This window comes from Podarcis erhardii (assembly GCF_964252035.2).
Source record: "Podarcis erhardii genome assembly, chromosome: 4".
Taxonomy (NCBI): domain Eukaryota; kingdom Metazoa; phylum Chordata; class Lepidosauria; order Squamata; family Lacertidae; genus Podarcis; species Podarcis erhardii.
The window spans coordinates 7,589,866-7,605,929 of NC_138508.1; the positions used below are offsets into that span (position 1 = coordinate 7,589,866).

General features: G+C 49.7%; 2 protein-coding genes across 4 annotated transcripts in view; one reads left to right on the plus strand and one right to left on the minus strand.

The window, feature by feature from the left end:
- Positions 1-6,131, minus strand: part of XRRA1 (X-ray radiation resistance associated 1) — a 37,755-nt gene extending 31,624 nt beyond the window's left edge. Inside the window, exons 1-2 of one of the 2 annotated variants that reach the window (XM_081860113.1) lie at positions 6,057-6,131; positions 1,778-1,992 (exon numbers count right to left, since the gene is read on the minus strand). The gene's annotated coding sequence lies outside the window, so the exon portion shown is untranslated. The remainder of the gene's footprint in view (positions 1-1,777; positions 1,993-6,056) is intronic. The other variant, XM_081860114.1, reaches the window with a different exon arrangement.
- On the plus strand, positions 108-15,722 carry SPCS2 (signal peptidase complex subunit 2). Of its 2 annotated transcripts, none has more exons than XM_081860765.1 (5): positions 108-316; positions 9,386-9,469; positions 10,852-11,011; positions 12,766-12,901; positions 15,464-15,722. In XM_081860765.1, exons 1-5 carry the CDS (start codon positions 167-169, stop codon positions 15,648-15,650), a joined length of 717 nt encoding a protein of 238 aa, XP_081716891.1. In that variant the 5' UTR covers positions 108-166; the 3' UTR covers positions 15,651-15,722. The 2 variants fall into 2 exon arrangements, with proteins under 2 accessions (XP_081716891.1, XP_081716890.1); XM_081860764.1 differs by lacking the exon at positions 108-316 and adding an exon at positions 6,425-6,579.
- Positions 15,723-16,064: the final 342 nt, after the last annotated feature.

The window sequence follows — 16,064 nt, forward strand, 5'->3', positions numbered from 1 at the left end:
CTTTATGTACTGCTGCTGCTCTAAGTAAACCCACGTGATGTCTTTGCTGAGCAAAGCAGCCTAGCTTCTGTGACACAACACAAAGGCCCCCTTCCCGCCAGCACCCTCTGCAGAGGGGCAGAGCCCAGCAAGCACCATGGCATCGCGGCAGTGAGGACGGTCAGCGATGCGGGTGACACATGGGGACGTGAGGGTTAACATCAAGCTGAAGCCATGGTGCAACGTTCCCAGAGAACGCCTACAAGAAAAGACCTTCTCTTCGCCGTTGCCTTGCACCAGCAACGGAACAAGGAGGAACCATGGCAGGGGACGTGAGGTATAGGCAGGAACGTTGCAAAGTTCAGCCTCGTTTGTTTAGAAGTCGCGGACTGACCCCCAGAAATCACGTCTTCCCTTAATGGTTTGGGTTTTATCAGATTAGCACCCCATCTTTCCCCGAAGGCACGGTGGTGGTGCGGTGAAGGCTCATCCCCTTCCGTATGCCCCTGTGTGAGAGCCAGTGTGGTGTAGTGGTTAGAGCGTCAGACTAAGACCTGGGAGACCAGGGTTCGAATCTCCACTCGGCCATGATGAAGCTCGCTGGGTGTGTGACCTTGGGCCAGTCATCGCCTCTCAGCTGAACCTACCTCACAGCATGTTTTGTGGGGATTAACTGAGGAGGGAGAGAGTCTCATATGCCATCTAGAGGTCATTAAAGGGGAGGGGAAGGAGGGATATAAATACAATATATAATAAAATATATACGGGGTCCTTAAGGGACGCGGGTGGCGCTGTGGGTTAAACCACAGAGCCTAGGACTTGCCGATCAGAAGGTCGGCGGTTCAAATCCCCGCGACGGAGTGAGCTCCCGTTGCTCGGTCCCTGCTCCTGCCAACCTAGCAGTTCGAAAGCATGTCAAAGTGCAAGTAGATAAATAGGTACCGCTCTGGCGGGAAGGTAAACAGCGTTTCCGTGCGCTGCTCTGGTTCGCCAGAAGCAGCTTAGTCATGCTGGCCACATGACCCGGAAGCTGTACGCCGGCTCCCTCGGCCAATAAAGCGAGATGAGCGCCGCAACCCCAGAGTTGGCCACGACTGAACCTAATGATCAGGGGTCCCTTTACCTTATACGGGGTCCTTGCCATGGGATCACATTCATCCAGTGCTTTACCAACTGCACTGGCTCCCGGTGGAGTGCAGGATCAGGTTTAAGGTGCTGGTTTTAACCTTTAAAGCCCTATACGGCCTAGGACCCTCGTACCTACGGGACCGCCCTACGGGACCGCCTCTCCTGGTATGTCCCACGGAGGACCTTATGGTCTTCAAACAAAAACATCTTGGAGATCCCGGGCCACAGGGAGGTTAGACTGGCCTCAACCAGAGCCAGGGCTTTTTCGGCTGTGGCCCCGATCTGGTGGAATGCTCTGTCACAGGAGACTAGGGCCCTGCGGGACTTGACATCTTTCCACAGGGCCTGCAAGACAGAGCTGTTCCACCAGACCTTTGGCCAAGGCACAGTCTGACCCCCTCCTTCTGTAAACCTCATAGAACTCTAGCCCAATGGTTGTCATTCATTTGATTCTGAATTGGTTTTATTGATGTATTTAATGTATTTCAATTAATTGACTGTGATTTTATGTAAACTGTGCTATTTTTGCTGCTGTTAGCCGCTCTGAGCCTGGCTTTGGCTGGGCAGGGTGGGAGATAAATAAAATTTTATTATTATTATTATTATTATTATTATTATTATTATTATTATTATGGCAGGGACAGGCAGAAAACTGTTCCAGATTTCGTACCTTAAGAAATGCTGTAGGAATCTTCACATAAAAACCCGTTCCTTAAACTTCACACCACAGCTTTAGTGTTGGAAACAGAGTTCAGGAGCTGGAGGCTGCACAGACAGGAACAGAGCTGATTCTTGATAACTGGGGTCAAAGCAGGCCAGGATCAGTGTTTCTGCAGAACACGCTGCGACTTCCTCCTGTTGTAAATCAATGGTTGCCATTCATTCCTTGAAAGAAAAGCAATGGTCTGCTCTCAGATACAGCATTATGTCTTCCACACTGGGTCCTTAAATGCAGGGCTTTATTTTTTAGCATATAATGGGGGGCAGGAAGAGGAAGGGCCGTAGCTCGGAGGCCCAGCAACTGCTTTGCCTGCAGAAATCTACCCACAGTGGCATCTGCTTCCTATGTATGTTTTGTCTAGGGCTCTGTTTATTTATTTACTTATTGCATTTACATCCCACATTTTTCTCCAAGGAGAAAATGCTTCTCCCACTCATCATATAATTCCCAAAACAACCCTTCAGGGATGGGTAGGCTGAGAGGCAGTGAGCTTTGTGGCCAGGTAGGGCTTTGAACCCCCCTTTCCTAGTTCATAGTATGACACTCTAACCACTACACCACACTGCCTCAAGCATGGGATACTTGAACACTTTGCCTCTGCCCTTCCCCTCCAGTCCTGATTACAGTGGACACTTGGATTGCGAACGTGATCCATGCGGGAAGCAGGTCCGCAACCCGCAGCGCCGTGTCTGTGCACACTTGGGTCGCAATTGGCGCTTCTGCACATTGCAAAGTGTGATTTAGCGCTTCTGCACATGCGCAGAAATCCGGAAGTACAGTGGTGCCTCGCAAGACGAAAAGAATCCGTTCCGCGATTCTCTTCGTCTAGCGGTTTTTTCGTCATTGACGGCTTAGCACTATTAGCGGTTTAGCGGCTTTTAGCGGCTTTTAGCGGCTTATCGGCTTAGCGGATAAGCGGCTTAGCGGCTTAGAAAAAGGGGGGGGAAGGGAAAAAAACCCGCAGGAACTCGCAAGACATTTTCGTCTTGCGAAGCAAGCCCCTAGGAAATTCGTTTTGCGAAGCACCTCCAAAACGGAAAACTCTTTCGTCTAGCGGGTTTTCCGTCTTGCAAGGTGTTCGTCTTGCGGGGCACCACTGTAACCTGTTCCGGTACTTGTGCAACCCAAAATTGTGCAACCCAAAGCGTCTGTAACCCGATATATGACTGTATTATTACTTTTTGAGGAGGGGCAACACGTCAGCAACCTGCACAGGGAAAATGCAGCCTCTCCCATTTGCTTCAGTTGCAATCAGCCAGGCACCCCTCCCTCCTTCCTTCCTTCTCACTCTCTCTCACACAATCATAGGATCGTAGTTGGAAGGGGCCTTGAGGGTCATCTGGTCCAACCCCCTGCAATGCAGGAATCTTCTGCCCAACAAGGGGCTCGAACCCACAACCCTCTTTGTGCTCTGCGGACTGAGCTACCCACACCTCTCCAACTACAATTCTACCTTCCAGGCACCCCACAGCTGCCACGAGGACTGGAATGTTGCAAGCTTACAATCCTTGCCTGTCCATCTCACACACCCTCCAGTGTCCTAGAGTATGATCCCAGCCCCTTCCCTTATCCCATTTTATCTTCTCAGCAACCCTGTGAGGTAGTGCCTTGGGCTGCTGAGAAAGAAATAGAAAGAGAGAAATATAGATATGACTGGCCCATTTTATCTTCACACTGTAAGGTTGCCACCTGTCCTGCACAATACAGGATTGTCCCGTATTTTGATGTAAAATGCTACGTCCTGTATTGATACAGTTTTGTCCTGTATTTCTCTCTCTCTCTGCCAAGTTAAGGATCCTCTCCAAATGCATGTGCTTGAAAGGATGTGCAAAAGGTCATGTATTTAAGTTTTGGGTAGCCAAGCACATGTAGATTTACACATTCACGAGAGTGTGTGTGTGTGTGTGTGTGTGTGTGATAAATTCCAGAGGGGCCACCCTGTTGGCTGCAATAGATTGTACTTGATTGCTTTGAAGACACTTCAGCACCAGGTGGGGAACCCCCCCCCATGGGTGTAGCCAGGGGGGAGCAGCTGCCCCCACCTAAATCAAGTAAATAAATAAAAAAAATTAACTAAAAGTAGAAATTGTAGAAAGATTTTGACAGATTTTCCAGAGCCCTTGGGGTCAAAAGAAAGTACCGTATTTTTCGCCCTATAGGACGCACCGTCCCATAAGGCACACCTAGTTTTTTGGGGGGGGAATAAAGGGGAAAAAATTATTTTCCCCCCCAGGCGCAGGGCTGGGGCGGGGGAAGCCCGAGCTTCCCCCGACCCCAGCCCCCAAACAGGCAACTCTCTGCAAGCCGTGGGAGCCCAGCGCTGGCTCCCGCTGCTTGCGGAGAGGTCCGCGAAGCCTCGACGCGCTGAGCTCAGCGCGGGCAGGCTTCAGCATGCAGGCGACTCTCCGCAAGCAGCGGGAGCCCAGCGCTGGGCTCCCGCTGCTTGCGGAGAGGTGCGCGAAGCCTGGAGAGCAAGAGGGGTCGGTGTGCACCGACCCCTCTCGCTCTCCAGGCTTCAGCGAAATCCTGCATTCGCCCCATAGGACGCACACACATTTCCCCTTCATTTTTGGAGGGGAAAAGGTGCGTCCTATAGGGCGAAAAATACGGTAATTTAAAATAACTCTTGCTGAGACATTTCATTCTGAATCTGCTAGCTATGCTCATGGTCCTGTGCTGTATTTTCCCAGAACAAAGGTGACAACACTACTTCACAGCCACTCAGTGCCTGGGGCTGCTGAGAAAGAAATAGAAAGAGAGAGACAGAGAAAGAGAGAAAGAAAGAAAGATAGATAGATAGATAGATGAGAGAATGTCTGGCCTGTTGTATCTTCACAGCAACCCTGCGAGGTAGTGTCTTGGTCTGCTGAGAAATAGAAACAGAAAGGAAGAAAGAGAAATATATATACGGCTGGCCCCTTTTATTTCCACAGCACCCCTGTGAGGTAGTCCCTTGGGCTGCTGTGAAAGAAACCGAAATATAGATATATAATAGATATAGGGAAATAGATAGATAGATAGATAGATAGATAGATAGATAGATAGATATGGCTGGCCCATTTTGTCTTCACAGTACCTCTGCGAGGTAGTCCTTTAGGTTGCTGATAAAGAAATGGAAATATAGATAATAGATATATAGAAACAGCTGGCCCGTTTTATTTCCACAGCACCCCTGCAAGGTAGTCCCTTGGGCTGCTAAGAAAGAAATAGAAATAGAAAACATATAGATATGGAAATAGATAGATAGATAGATAGATAGATAGATAGATAGATAGATAGATATGGCTGGCCCATTTTTTCTTCACAGCACCCCTATGAGGTAGTCCATTGGGTTGCTGATAAAGAAATAGATAGATAGATAGATAGATAGATAGATAGATATGGCTGGCCCGTTTTATTTTCACAGCACCCCTATGAGGTAGTCCACTGGGTTGCTGACAAGGAAATAGAAATATAGATAAATAATAGATATATAGATACAGAAATAGATAGATAGATAGATAGATAGATAGATAGATATGGCTGGCCCATTTTGTCTTCACAGCACCCCTATGAGGTAGTCCACTGGGTTGCTGATAAAGAAATAGAAATATAGATAGATAGATAGATAGATAGATAGATAGATAGATAGATAGATATACAGATAGATATGGCTGGCCCATTTTATTTTCACAGCACCCCTATTAGGTAGTCCATTGGGTTGCTGACAAAGAAATAGAAATATAGATAAATAATAGATATATAGATACGGAAATAGATAGATAGATAGATAGATGATAGATAGATATGGCTGGCCCATTTTGTCTTCACAGCACCCCTATGAGGTAGTCCATTGGGTTGCTGATAAAGAAATAGAAAGATAGATAGATAGATAGATAGATAGATAGATAGATAGATAGATATGGCTGGCCCGTTTGATTTCCACAGCACCCCTGTGAGGTTGTCCCTTGGGCTGCTGAGGAAGAATGAGAGAGCCTGCGCGCGCAGCATCTCTGCCTGGTCCCCAGCACCCCCAGCCATCTTCACAGCTGAGTGGGAAGGAGGGCAGGCCTGGGGCTCTGCGTCCTGAGCCCGACCCCCTCACCTGTCCGGGGTCACCTGTCCAGGTGTGAGGCAGCATTGGGGGTGGGGAAGCCATAGAGGTCGAAGACCTCCAAGGGCTAGAAAGGCGGCGACAGAGAAACAGAAAGAGGGGGGGGGGTTGTTTTCATTCTCTACCACGCTTTACCTGGCCTTTGCCCCGCAGCAGTCAGGCTACTCCGCCCCCTCCGGAGCAAGACCACCCCCACCCCCCGCTCGCCTTCTTTCCCTTCCCCCTTTACGAGGAGGCCCCGGTTCCCATGTCCTCGCCCGGCCACGCGGTTGCCACGGTAACGAGGAAGCCGGAAGCCGGGGGGAACTACGCCTCCCAGAATGCCACGCGGGGGGGGGCGGTGAAGGGGAATCCGGGCCATTGTCGCGCAGGGCACGCCAAGTTCTTCCCAGAATTCCACAGTCCATTTTAAAAAACAACAGGCCAACCCCCCCCAATGCGCACGCGCACACGCGCCGGCCTATCTCCCTCCACGCAAGCCGCCGCGTTCCAAACTACCAATCCCGCCGTCCCTTGCGCGCCCCGTTCCTCCCGCTGCCGGCCAATCAGCGGCGAACAGGTCGCTAAGCAGGGAGGAGGAGGCAAGATGGCGGCGAAAGGCGGCGGCGCTGGAGGAGGAGGCGGCGGCGGCGCTAACAAGAACGGGATATTGGACAAGGTGGACCGGGCTAAGCGGGCAGGGGTCGTTCTGCTTCGAGGGACCCGGGCTGGAAGGGCCTCGGCGAGGGAGGAGGGAGCAAAAAAAAAAAACCCACACGCGCCTGGACGAAGGCAGTGGCGGGGAGTTCCGTAGGCTAAGGAACGTTTCTGAGCACAATTCAAAGTGCTGGTGCTGACCTTGAAAGCCCTAAATGGCCTCGGTCCAGAAGACCTGAAGGGGCGTCTCCACCCCCATTGTTCAGCCCAGACATAGCCCAGGAGGTCCAGCTCCGAGGGCCTTCTGGCGGTTCCCTTCCTGCGAGAAGTGAGGTTACAGGGAACAAGGCAAAGAGCCTTCTTGGTGGTGGCGCCTGCCCTGTGGAACGCCTTCCCATCAGATGTCAAGGCAATAAACAACTATTTTACTTTTCAAAGACAACGGAAGGCGGCCCTGTTTAGGGAAGTTTTTAATGCCTGATGCTGTATTGTTTTTAATATTCAGTTGGAAGCCGCCCAGAGCAGCTGGGGAAACCCAGTCAGATGGGCGGGGTATAAATAATAAATTATTATTATTATTAGGCTCCATCCATCCATTCCCTGAGGAGCCACAATGCAGCTTTCCCCCTCCCCCAACTCCTGGTTCTTTACGCCGTTAGCGCGCGGAACTCGCAGCCACAAGAGTTAGCCAGCAATTTGGGTGGCTTCGGAGGAGGCGGCAAAAGCGCGGAGGTGCGGCGCCTGTGATGCCACCAGGGTCATCTAGTCCAGCCCCCTGCAATGCAGGGATCTTTCGCCCAACGTGGGGCTCAAACCCGCGATCCTGAGAGCAACAGCCTTGTGCTCTACCCACTGAGCTCTCATGTCACTGCTATCATGTCAGGATGCTGGGCGGGGGGTTAGGGGGTGTCCCTTTGGCCTGACCCAGTTGCAGGGCTCTTCTTGTGTTCCTTGATGTTGTTGGTGTCCACCAGCTGCGTTGGCTTTGAAAGAGGGATGTTCATGGAGGAGGAGGCTGTTCTCTCCCTCCCCTACAGCATTTCTTTGCACAATTTAATAATGATGATGATGATAATAATAATAATAATAATAATTTGTTATTTGTACCCCGCCCATCTCGCTGAGTTTCCCCAGCCACTCTTGGCGGTTTCCAACAAAGATTAAAATGTCACACATTAGTATCACCTACACTGATGGGCAGCTGCTCTAGACTTCCAGAGTCTTGTACAAATCTGAATTGTTGCCCTCCTGCGTCGGATTATATCATATTATCCACAGGAAGGCTTGCTTTCTGTCTCCCGTGTTGGAAAGGGATGGATTCAGAATTCCCTTTGAACCTTGAGCAGTTGAAACTCTCCCTCTGTCTTAAGAAGGATGATGTGTACTTTAAGAGGGGTGATGTGTCTCTCTGTTTTAGGGTTGTAGCGCGTAACAGGAAGCAACCTGCAGAAATGGAAGGAGGAAGGAAGTTCATGGCTTAGCCTCTGACCGCTAGGCCACATTAGCTCTTAGTATCTTTATTAGGCAGGGCTCCATTCAGTCATACTCGGGAGTAGGAATTGAAGGGCATGACTAACTTCAATGTATTCATTACAGTAAGTAAAACTTCATTTAATGCAGCCTAGGGCTTATGCTTCAAGCTTATGCATCTTTTCAAAAGCCTGTGTTGATTCCTGCTACACTGTTCCACAAGCATATGTATCTTAACAACTGTTTATAACCAAATATGAGGGAGAGTTTTTTGTTTGAACATGCAAAATGGATCATTTAGCCCCGTATTTTCTCTGTGCATGGGGAGAGGGGCTTTCACTCTTTGCCCTACCACAGTCCTGTTCCAGTCTTCTTATTGCGGTGTGTGTGTGTGTGGCATGGTCCTAAGCTGGCTGTGCTCACAAGCAAACACCCTGTAGCATAAAATGAAGCGCGTCAGGGCTGAAGACATCAACACCACATCTTGTTTGGCCCTGAGATGCTAGAGCAGGGGTTGGCAACCTAAGGCCCATGGGCCACAAGCAGCCCATGGGGGTCATTTAACCGGCCCATGGGCGCCCGCTCGGTCGGCTCCCGTGTGCCATGCTAAACTGGCACAGAGCAGAGCGGGGACCGCCTTCCACGACGCTGGCCAACTTCCCATTGGTTGCAGGAAGCTCCTGCAGCCAATGGGAGGCTGCGCTCGCATCCTCTGCGCCGGAAGGAGAACCAGCCCACACCACAAAAACTTTGCCAACCCCTGTGCTAGAGCCTGGGTTCTTGGGAAGACTTGTGATTTGCCAGCCTCTGAGCTGTGGCGTCTCCTGTTGTAATGGTCAGTGTTATAGGGGTCCCCATGACATGTGAGGTCTATCAATCAACCCCTGACTGCAGGGGAAACTACTATGGACATTTCACGTGGGCTGTATCCAGCTAAGTCATACACGAGATAAGCCCATTGAAATCAATGGATTTGCATTAGTCATGGCTAACTTAAGCCCATTGGTTTTAGTGTGTCTCCCCTCGAGTATGACCTTCTTGGATGTAATCCAGTGTATTTATCGTCACGTTTAATTGCAGGCAGAGGTCTTTGGCAAGCTGCACCTGGTGTTCCTCTGCAACACACATTATTCCGTCGCTGTCGGCATTGCACATTTCAGGAGCACTGCGCTGAAAACATTCACCAGGCCCCAAATTGGAAATGATTTGGGAGCCAACCAGACGTTGCTGTTGACATATAGAAGAGATGATTATAAATTTAACAGACGCACAAGATGAGTGACCGTTTTCACCTGTGATAATTGAGGTGCACTCATTGATGCAACTCTTGCTTGTGTTTTTGTTCCTTTACCCCACAGTGGAAGATTGATGACAAACCTGTAAAAGTGGACAAGTGGGATGGTTCAGCCGTGAAGAACTCGTTGGACGATTCTGCCAAAAAGGTACCATTTCCCCTCCCTTGTGGAATAGCCAGGTACAGTGGTGCCTCGCAAGACGAAATTAATTCGTTCCGCAAGTTTTTTCGTCTTGCGAGTTTTTCGTCTTCCGAAGCACGGTTTCCCATAGGAATGCATTGAAAATCAATCAATGCGTTCCTATGGAAACCGCCTTCAGACCAGGTCCGGGGACAGTCTGTCCCCCGACCCCTTCTGAAGGCTGGGGGTGGGGGGGGACAAGGGCTTTTCTTCCCACCCCCAGCATTTTAAAAAACCCCGGGACAGCGGAGGACTTCTCCGCTGTCCGGGGCGATCTTAAAATGCTGGTGGGCGGCAGAGAAGCCTTTGCTGCCGCCTGCCAGCATTTTAAAAAAACCCCGGACAGCGGAGAACTGCTCCGCTGTCCAGGGCGATCTTAAAATGCTGGTGGGCGGCAGAGAAGCCTTCGCTGCTGCCTGCCAGCATTTTAAAAAAAACCCGGACAGCGGAGGACTGCTCTGCTGTCCGGGGCGATCTTAAAATGCTGGTGGGCGGCAGAGAAGCCTTCGCTGCCGCCTGCCAGCATTTTAAAAAAACCTGCCTGCCTTCCCGGGAGAGCGAAGAAACGCGCGTTTCTCCGCTTTCCCAGACGGCTTTTGAAGTCCGCTGTCCGGGGCGATCTTAAAATGCTGGTGGGCGGCAGAGAAGCCTTCGCTGCCGCCTGCCAGCATTTTAAAAAAAACCTGCCTGCCTTCCCGGGAAAGCGGAGAAACGCGCGTTTCTCCGCTCTCCCGGGAAGGCAGGCAGGCAGGGGGGAGCAAAGACTTTTGCCCCCCGCCGGCCTTCAGAAGAGGTCCAGGACCTCTTCTGAAGGCCGGCGGGGGGCAAAAGTCTTTGCTCCCCCCCCCCCGCCTTCAAAAGCCGTCCGGGATAGCGGGAAGTGCTTCCCTGCTATCCCGGACCGCTTTTAAAATGCTGGCGGTGAGGAGCAAAGCCTTTCGGCCCGCGCCGGCCTTCCTGGACCTCTTCTGAAGGCCGGAGGGGGGGGAAAGGCTTTGCTCCCCACCGCCAGCATTTAAAAGAGGTCCCCGGAGATTTCCCTATGGGCTTTCTTCTTGCAAAGCAAGCCCATAGGGAAATTCGTCTTGCGAAGCGCCTCAAAAAACGGAAAACCCTTTCGTCTAGCGGGTTTTTCGTCTTGCGAGGCATTCGTCTTGCGGGGCACCACTGTATTTCCTTCATGGTTTTGCAGGCTTCGTTACTCCTCCTTGCTAGCCTCCTCAGCAGTCCGTTGGGGAATACTTTGCTAAATTTCTCTATCTCTCCATCGCTCTGATGCTATGACTACTCGAGGTCTAGATCGAGTTTGCTCTTTCCTTTGTTAAATGCGCTTCTTTCCCTCCCTCTAGGTTCTGTTGGAAAAGTACAAGTACGTGGAAAACTTCTGCCTGATAGATGGCCGCCTTGTTATCTGCACAATCTCTTGCCTCTTCGCCATCGTGGCTTTAATATGGGATTACCTTCACCCCTTCCCCGAATCCAAGCCAGTTCTTGCTGTCTGTGTTGTATCATATCCTTTTTTGTGGGCAGGGGCCTCAGCCTCCCCCAAGCATTCATTCCCCTTCATGGCTTGGTTGCCGAAATCAGATCTAGCCTGCCCTTAAGAGGGTGTCTTGTCAAAGCTGCCCCCACCCCGCTTGCACAAGATGGAAAGTGCAATTTTGGAAAGACCTGGGATAGCTCAACTGGTAGAGCATTAGACTCTTAATCTCAGGTTTGTGGGTTCGAGCCCCACGTTGGGCAAAGATCCCTGCATTGCAAACGGTTGAACTACAGTTGCAATCAAAATTATTCAGCTCCCATTGCAAATCGGGTTTATTATCAAAAACCTACAGGCTTTCAGCTGTTTGTAATGGGCAAATCAAACAAAAGCAATTGAAATACAGTGGTACCGTGGTTTACAACCATAATCCGTTTAGGAGGTCCAGTTGTAAACCAAAACAGGTTGTAACCCAAGGCGCACTTTCACCAATGGGGCCTCCCCCCCCAAAAAAAATTGGTTGTAAACCCAAAAAAAGTGGGTTGTAATCCAAAATAAGGGACATACACTTCTGGGTTTGACGTGGTTCTAATCCAAAACAGTTGTAATCCAAAGCGGTTGCAAACCAAGGTACCACTGTAACTCGACACAACAGATGCTTCAGGTGGTTTCCCCAGATTCAGCTGAAAATGAAACTTATACAGTGGTACCTCGGTTTAAGAACAGCCCTGCTTATGAATGATTTGGTTTACGAACTCCCCAAAACCAGAAGTAGTGTCCCGGTTTGCGAACTGTACCTCAGTCTAAGAACGGAATCCGAACAGTGGAAGGGCGCCAGCAGTGGAAGGCCTCATTAGGGAAAGCACACCTTGGTTTAAGAACACTTTCGGTTTAAGAACAGTCTTCTGGAACGGATTAAGTTCATAAATTGAGGTACCACTGTACGTTGATATTCACTAGAATGTCAAACGCAATGGCATATAAAGCAAACAACAACAATGAAATATAAATAAAAAAGTTGTCCAGTAGCACCTTAGAGACCGCCACCCCAGAGTCGTCCACGACTGGACCTAATGGTAAGGGGTCCCTTTAAGTTTGTTCATGGTATGAGTTTTCGTGTGCATGCACACTTCTTCAGATACTGAAGAATACTGGAGGTATCTGAAGATGTGTGCATGCACATGAAAGCTCATACCAAGAACAAACTTAGTTGGTCTCTAAGGTGCTACTGGACATTTTGTAAATTTATTTTTATATATTTCTACTGCATCAGACCAACACGGCTACCTCCCTAAATCAACAACAATGAATTCATCAAGACAATTCAATGAAGTCGTAGTAATACATAGCATTGCCAAGATACTTCCTAATCGCATGGAACCTTACTCCATAACCCTGTCCACACAAGAGGAAAGGCAACACTGCTGGGGAAAACCCCTTTCTGATTTCTTGCGATTTTGTATAGGATTGCAGAGTTGGAAGAGATCCAGAGCGTCATCTAGTCCAAACCCCCCCCCCCAAATGCAGGCATCCTCCCATCCAATTTGAAACCATGCTGGACCATTGCTTAGCTTTGCAAATGCGCTGGCAGTTTTATTTCTGCTCCCGTCAAGTGGGCTTGAGCCCGGTGGCATTCCTCATTTGCAAAACCGTCGGATCCGGACAACGTGGCTTTGAATAGGGCAATAATTCTCTGTAGAGGACAGGCTGACTCTTACCGCCACTCTGTCGCCGCGTTCTCCAGTCTCCAGCCACCGACACTCTTTTCCTTAATGTCTCCCCACGTATTTTGTTATGATGGGGATTCTGACCATCTATACCTCGTATAAGGAGAAGAGCATCTTCCTGGTAGCACATAGGAAAGATCCAGCTGGAATGGATCCCGATGACATCTGGCAGCTTTCCTCGAGTCTGAAAAGGTACCAGCCTCTTCTCTTCTCTCCCCTCCCGCCCCTGGGAGAAACCTTGTAACGGTGTTCAGGGCTTTTGAGTATTCTTGCCATTTCTGTATTTGTACCCTGCAGCTGTAGGGGATGGTTTTGGCTGTCGAATTTGGCACCCTGAGAATCTCGCCGGTCATTTGTTTCTGGAGGAAACACAAGCTTCTAGCCCTGGATGTTGCGCATGTAGCTCAGAGGCAGAGCGCCTGTCTCTGCTTACATGCCTGCCATCTCCCAGCAGGGCTCTCCAGGACCCGTCTGAAACACTAGGGAGCTGCTGCCTGTTAGTGTAGACAGTACTGAGCTATATGGACCCAGTAGTCTGACACTGTGTTCTTGCATAAGCTGAAACAGCCTAAGCCAGAGGTGGGCAGCTGAGCAGAGTTTCCAAGGTATAGGAGGGGAGGTTCTGAGATTTTGCCTATTTCCTTGGCGACCAGAATAAATTGGGCCAGGCATAGGCAAACTCGGCCCTCCAGATGTTTTGACACTACAATTCCCATCATCCCTGACCACTGATCCTGTTAGCTAGGGATGGTGGGAGTTGTAGTCCCCAAACATCTGGAGGGCCAAGTTTGCCTATGCCTGAATTGGGCCCAGTAAGCAAACGTGGTGCAGCTCTAGTTAATTCGCAGAGTTCGCTCAGGCCACGGATGCTGCTCCTTGGTGCAGAAGTAATGTCTCCCCGGCAGAGCATGCACGGCCGTGCCTTGCTATCCTCAGTTCCCCATTTCTGCCCTCTTCCCATTTGCCAGCTGTGCCACCTCATTTATTTATTCTATTTATTAAATTTATATACAGCCCTTCATCAATAGATCTCGGGGCAGTTCACAGAATAAAATGCAGGTTAAAGGTAAAGGGACCCCTGCAGCCAATCGGAAGCTGTGCCAGATGTTCGGCTTCTGAAAATTGTTTGAAAACCTGGACACTTGCTTCGGGGTTTCGATCGTTCGGGAGCCAAGGCGTTTGGCCTCCAAGGTACGACTGTACATAGAAGAGCACTCCACAAATGGGGAGCCACTGCCCGTTCCTGTATTGCCACCCTCTGGACTGAAGAGGCACACAACGAAGGGCCTTGTGATGAATGCAGAGTCCTGGATGGTTGATATGAAGAAAGGTGGTCCTTGAGGTATCGCGCTTGTAAGACCTGGAACCTTAACCTCGCCGCCGCAGAGTATAGCAGCCAAATGTTGCCCTCACAGCCCTGCAGACTGCCTTGCCGCTAATTATTCAGATTAAGCATGTGAAACCTGTTCTTGCTACACGATCACCGTTATCCATAAGACAGTTTGAAACAGATAAGTCTTGGCTTGCGAGCAGGATCTCTTGGCTTGCTGAAAGCTTGTTCTTCACCACGCTGCTAAACTGGACGTAGGAGGCTCTCGCCCAGGGAAAGCTGCATGCAGAAAAATCCCTTCCACGTACAGAGCTAGGATTTGCTCTCTCGGGCTAGTTTTCTACGGGGACAGTGGGAACTGCTTGTGGAAAATCATGTTGGCCTTCGCCTCTTGCCCCTGGAGTGGTTCAGCCGTCCCCAGTGAGAGTCGGGCTGAATTATCACAAGTTATTGAGTGCTATTATCTAGGATGCCCTTTTTAAAGTGTTGGAGAGGAGAGAGGTGTTATTGGGTTGTTTTAAATTTTTATTATGTACGGTGGTACCTCAGGTTACATACGCTTCAGATTACAGACTCCACTAAGCCAGAAATAGTACCTTGGGTTAAGAAGTTTGCTTCAGGATGAGAACAGAAATCGTGCTCTGGCGGCGCAGCGGCAGCAGGAGGCCCCATTAACTAAAGTGGTGCTTCAGGTTAAGAACAGTTTCAGAATGGACCTCCAGAATGAATTAAGTACTTAACCCGAGGTACCACTGTATTTTGTGTTTTTTTATATTGTGGTTTTCTGTTGTAACCACCCTGAGACCTGGAGGCATAGGGTGGTACAGTGGAACCTCGGGCTGCGAACGTAATCTGTGACGGAGGCATGTCCGCAACCCGCAGCGTTCGTAACCTGCAGCGCTGCATCTGCGCACGCACGTGACATGATTTGTCGCTTCTGCGCATGCACAAGCGGCGAAACCCGGAAGTAACCCTTTCCGGTACTTGCGGGTTTCCCACAGTCCGCAACCTGAAAACGAATTAAGTACTGTAACCCAAGGTACCACTGTACACCAATTTAATAAATAATAGTAATAGCAATAATACTAGTTTCTGGAAATCAAAAGAGGGGAGGGTGTTACTCTTGGGCTTGACTCCTGCTTACAGGTTTCCCAAAGGCTCCTGATTGGCCACTGTGAAAACAGGATGCTGGACTCAATAAGCAGTGCAGGGCGTCTAGTGAGATTCTGATCCGTTTAACCAGACTAATATAATAATAATTTATACCCCACCCATCTGGCTGGATTTCCCCAGCCCCTGTGTGTGGCTCCCAACAAAATATTAAAAATACAATAACTATTAGGTTCAGCTCTATAATGCAGCTGCAACCAGAACTTAAATGGCTTGACCTCCAGCTCTCTCTGCTCCTGCAACCACCTCTCTAGGTTTGACGACAAATACACCCTGAAGATGACATTCATCAGCGGCAGAAGCAGGCAGCAGAGGGAGGCGGAATTCACAATGTCCATCGCCAAATTCTTCGACTGCAACGGCACCTTAGTCATGGAAGCCTTTGAGCCAGAAGTCTCCAAGCTTCACGACAGCCTGCTCACAGAGAGGAAGATAAAGTAGGCTCCGTCCGGCGTCCACCTTACCCGCTGGGCTCATGCTGAGTTTAAGCCAATAAAGCAAAATAGCAACGAATGTTAGCCTCTGTTTTTGTCCTGAGATCTCTCTTTCTCTTTCTCTTTCTCTTCCTCTTCCTCTTCCTCTCTCTCTCTCTCTCTCTCTTTTTCTCTTTCTCTTTCTCTTTCTTTTCTTCCTTCCTTTCTCTGTCTCTCTCCGGGGGGGGGGGGGGAGAAAAGATTTTAAATTTGAGACATACAAAACAGATGCAAAGATCCAGCCAGGATTCGCTTTGCCTTGCTTTGAGAATGCCTTCAACCTGCTCCATCAGGTTCCTTTGCTCCTATGAAGGTGGACTTGCTAAGGACTCTCAGAAGGGGGGAGGTTGCATCGCCCTCTGTATAATTATTTTTATTTTAA

Excerpts from the sequence above, each read along its gene's own strand:
- SPCS2 (XM_081860765.1), top strand. The coding sequence starts at position 167 with ATGCGGGTGACACATGGGGACGTGAGGGTTAACATCAAGCTGAAGCCA. Across the intron at positions 317-9,385 it reads ACCATGGCAGGGGACGTGAG|TGGAAGATTGATGACAAACC; the intron begins GTATAGGCAGGA and ends TTTACCCCACAG. Across the intron at positions 12,902-15,463 it reads CTTTCCTCGAGTCTGAAAAG|GTTTGACGACAAATACACCC; the intron begins GTACCAGCCTCT and ends CCACCTCTCTAG.